This window comes from Gadus macrocephalus, chromosome 14, assembly GCF_031168955.1.
Source record: "Gadus macrocephalus chromosome 14, ASM3116895v1".
NCBI classification, from domain to species: Eukaryota; Metazoa; Chordata; class Actinopteri; order Gadiformes; family Gadidae; genus Gadus; species Gadus macrocephalus.
This window is the reverse complement of record NC_082395.1, coordinates 7,010,907-7,015,788: the sequence shown is the minus strand read 5'-3', so window position 1 is coordinate 7,015,788 and position 4,882 is coordinate 7,010,907. Positions and strand designations below refer to the sequence as shown.

The window sequence follows — 4,882 nt, the reverse complement described above, 5'->3', positions numbered from 1 at the left end:
ATAGGCTCCATGCGAAGGAGACATGACCGCATTCATAACAGACAAAAGTCAAATAAATATCGATCAGCTTGATTGCTGCCATGTTTTATTCATAAGCGCACATGTGTTTACAAGCGGACAGTGGACACGCAGTATTAAAAAGCGGAAGCGGAAGCGCTTCCACACTACCAAGTCGTTCCCAAAGTCCGACGTTACAAACGCTAGGAAGCACTCGAGCTAGCACTCTAGTCTCATCTCCATAGGACGCGACTAGCAAGGACGCGTCCTAGCAAGGCTGCAGCCTTCACTTTGGGAAACAGCCACGGCTTGTGTTTATTTTGTATCCCTCTGTCGCACGGAAGTGACGATTCTTTTGACCAATCAACGGACGGCAGTTTGTAGCTCCACCTTTCAGCTCCACGGCTTGGTTCCACAACGGAGGAGTACTGAAAATAGAAACGTCTCAGCGCCCTTATTTTGGGAACACTGCCCAACTTTTGGAAATGGGAACGCCAATCTAGGCGGACTATGCCGAACCGAGCCGCTCCGCTCGATGTTAACGAGGCTATATTTTCAGTACTACTCCGTTGGGGTACCAAGAAGTGGAGCTGAAAGGTGGAGCTACACACTCCCGTTCGTTGATTGGTCGAAAGAATCGTAACTTCCGGGCAACAGTGGATTAAAACAAACACACACAGTACCCGTGAGGTATCTCTGGACAACGGAAATGTCTCGCAAAGGTATGGTTTGGACGAACCGGGAGGTGGAAACGTTCCTCTGCATCTTAGGGGAGGAAGACGTTCAGAGGGATCTGGATGGAGCAGTGAGGAATGAGAAGGTCTTCCAGCTGGTATCTCAGAAATTGTTGGATGCAGGTTTCGAGAAGAACACTGAGCAGTGTCGCCAGAAATCCAAGAAGCTCCGCGCCGAGTATCGGAAGGCTAAAGACAACAACAACCAGAATGGCGACTACAGGAAGATGTGGAAGTGGTTTAACATGATGGACGCTATCTACGGACACCGACTGGAGAGTAAAGCAACAGAGCTCGACACGGCCAACTCCATGCTGGAATCCAAGTTTCAACCTATCGGTAAGTCCCAACAGTCCAACATCATCAATTGTTCACTTTCCATATTGATTATGAATTGTGATGTTAAAAAATATATATTAGTTGGAAGTAATAATTATTAGAGGCCGAATACTTCACAACTGCCATAATTAAACATTTGCCACACATGGTAGGCCTACTACTATCAGACTCGTACTTGCATGCACAGAGTAGTACTGAAGGGATGTGAAAATTGAGCGGAACTTAAAGGGGACCTATTATGCTTTTTCGAATTTTATGACCTATAAACGTTGTTATAATGATTGATAGTCATGTTTAACCATACACAAAAAACGATGTCGATTTTCGGGAAACTCTTCCTCTCATCTGGGCGCTTTCAGCCTTCTCTTCCAACGCTCGGTTTCGTCCTTCTCCGCCCCCTCGCTCCCCTCCTGCCAACCCATCTCCGTTGTGATTGGTTACCTTCCTTGAAGCGCGCGCACGGGCAGTTTGACCAGGCATATGGGGGAGCGGCAGATGTCCGGGAAAACGTAGATGTTTTCCCGGAAATGTGAACAACTGAATCGCAAACGCTCTGCACAGCCACCCCAGACTGTCAGCAGGGAATACGTCGAAATGCATGTCCGTCATTATTTGACATTTAGTATGGTTAAACATGACTATCAATCATTATAACAACGTTTATAGTTCATAAAAGTCGAAAAAGCATAATAGGTCCCCTTTAAGTACTTAGGCGGGCGGAGCCAGGCTACCACACAGACGTTTCAGATAGCCTACAGTTAGTGCACTACAGTACACTAACTGTAGGCTTAACGTTTTAACTTTGAATAAGTCACTCACTAGTCAGAATGGTCATTACAAATATATACGTTAAAATTCTTATTTTAGATAGTAATTCCAGATATCAACAGCTTTGATTATACTATTCAAAACTTAATAGAAGCTATCCCTAAATCCTTAAAATTTAAACTTCCCACACATTTATTATACATTTACCTTATTTGTGATTCATTATTCACAATTATATTTAAAGTGACATATTATGCTACCAGATCTGAGTGTGATTTAGCCTTTACAAGCCGTTTTCAAAATCTGCCTTTTCTGACATCACAATTGGGCATGTCCACCTAGATCTGTGCTGGACAGAATAGTCTACCAGCCTACCAAGCGGACTGTTGCAAACGTTACTCATCTATCCTTCGCACATCTAGGTGGACACGCCCACTTGTAATGTCAGAAGAGGCTGATTTTCAAAACGGCTAATCACACTCACACCTGGTGGTATAATATGTCACCTTTAAGATATTCATAATGGCATTAAACCTAGTAAAAATTGTATTCCTATAAATGGCTATTTGAGATATTCGGCAATTCAATTATTATATATAACGTGTATAACATACTTTTATGGGTACTGCAATACACAATTTAAACGCTCTGTGATAATGCCTAAGAGGATATCTAAATTGCCCCTCTGTCCTGACGAGTCTCATAGGGGGTCAGTCAGGTCTCTCTAGCGAGCGCGTCCCAATTAAATGAATTACGTCACCGATATACTAATGTGCATTTAGTAACGTCAGTCGCTGTGGCAGAAACAAGAGTTCACCCAGAGAGCCTCCTGTAGATTCACACTTTAGGCACATTGTAGATACAGAAGGTTTAGAATGAGCGTTATTTAGTAGTGCTCGAGTAAACTCTATTGTACTCTAATTTGAACAAAGATGAATTTCTGGAGTTTATTGAGCAACTGTGAAACTTTAATGACTACTCTGCCAAGTTTCCATTGTTTATTGAAATACTGAGATATTGTCCCCATGTTTCTAAAGAATCTGTTTTTCCCCCCCACAGCCACCCCTCACCTCACCTCGCCAGCTGAAGGATCAAGGCGAGCGATGAGGGCTGCCTATCAGTCCCCAAGCCTCTCCACTCGATTAAAGGAGCCCAATCCTGAGGAGCTCTTTCTTCTGAGTCTTGCCCCCATGCTCCAGTCCCTCGAACCCGAGAAGCTTTCAGAGGCGAAAATACAAATTATGTCTGTTATTCACCGAGCACAATTTAATTAAAACTATTTCAGACTTTCTCACAAGTTCCTTTTCACGCCCCCAAACTATTACATTAACTACATTTCTCCTCTTTTGACAAATGTATAAGCACTATTCACCTGTTTTCACACAAACTGCAGATTTGAGAAACCCTAAGACAAATATAAAGCAGAGAAACCTGTTTTATTTGGAAAACATCCATTACATATTCAGGACTCTAGTCATTACAACTAAACACAATTTGCACAGTCCTCAAGTATGTAAACAATATCAAGCTTGACTGTTCAACCATCTGATGCATAAAAGGGCCACAGGGGAGTGGACCCATTTGAAAAAAGGGATAGCAATGAGGGCTAGAAGAAGAGGGAGTGTGAATGAGAGGAGTTAGAGGAAAAGTGTAAGGGGATTCGCCTATGTACTGGATCGTCCCGTATTGAACCATAAATTGCACATATTGAATCAATGCGGTGCGATTGTTCCCTTGTTGTTCCCACAAGTAATCCGTCTACCTTTCATCTATTGGGATTTACAAAGGGGAGAAAAGGAAACGGATGGGGATTTACCAGCACACACGGTTAAAACAAGAATAATACATTGAGGACCCATACAATCCCCAAAATGACTGAGATATCCTTGAAAATAACAAATCTTGAGTGACATTATTTATGAAAACACGCAACGTTTTTGTACGGGGAGAGGCATACTTCAAACAGACTGGTAATGTGTTCATGTGACCACCAGAGGGAAGTTTACACAAGGCCGTTCTGAGTTCAACCATCGCTCTGAATGTCTAAATAATAACCTCCTAGGTTAGACCGCCCATCAGTCTATGAAGGTATTATTGTTGCAAAAGTCTTTAAAGGCACCCAGTGCAACTTTATGTAAACATTCAATGAAAAATAAACATTCAATTTCTAGTCTTTTTTTTACACGTAGTAAGTTTCAATAACTCCATACCATTACATATCGACATTCAAGGAGCAAAGATGAGACGTCGTTGTGTGGTGAGAACTGATAGAAAATCGTAAACAACAACAATCGCCGGTGGGGAGAAGCCATTTTTCCATTGACTGGAAGCCTGCTTTATTTATTGTAGGTTACAAAAAATAAAGAAAATGGCGGCATTGTTGTTATCGATTTTGTATCAGTTCTCACCACACAACGACGTCTCATCTTTGCTGCTTAAATGTCGGTATGTAATGGTATGGAGTTATTGAAACTTACTATGTGTAAAAAAGACTAGAAATTGAATGTTTATTTTTAAGCCTCGAAAGTTGCACTGGGTGCCTTTAACACCTGTAACTGCAAGATAACTACGATTTTGAATGCGTACACTAAAGTCACAGTAAATTTGAAGTAAATAAGTCTGTTACAGGTGCACAAATCTTTTTGCTACAATCATTGCAGCGCAGTTGGTGCAAAACACATTCGCACACCCGTGTTTCATAATCTGAGAACATGCCCAAAATGTATGAAGGTATTATTGTGGCAAAAGTCTTTAGCACCTGTAACTGCAGATTTTGAATGAGTACACTAAAGTCACAGTAAATTTGAAGTCGTAAACATTTATTTTGCATGTGTACTCTAAAGTCACAAATGTGTAACCGTACATTTGAAGTCGTAAATATTTTTTCTACCATTGTAAACACAAAATAAGGTCTACGGGTACGCAAGTCTGTGTTACAGGTGCACAAATCCTACAATCATTGCAGCGCACTTGGTGCAAAACACATTCGCACACCCGTGTTTCATAATCTGAGAACATGCCCAAAATGTGTGCGTTCGTAAACC

General features: G+C 41.6%; 1 protein-coding gene across 1 annotated transcript; it reads left to right on the top strand.

The window, feature by feature from the left end:
• The first annotated feature begins 356 nt into the window (after positions 1-356).
• Positions 357-3,129, top strand: LOC132471854 (zinc finger protein with KRAB and SCAN domains 2-like). Its single transcript, XM_060071175.1, has 2 exons — positions 357-1,070; positions 2,898-3,129. The coding sequence occupies exons 1-2, from the start codon at positions 707-709 to the stop codon at positions 3,110-3,112; spliced, it is 579 nt and encodes a 192-aa protein (XP_059927158.1). The 5' UTR covers positions 357-706; the 3' UTR covers positions 3,113-3,129.
• The last annotated feature ends 1,753 nt before the right edge of the window (positions 3,130-4,882 follow it).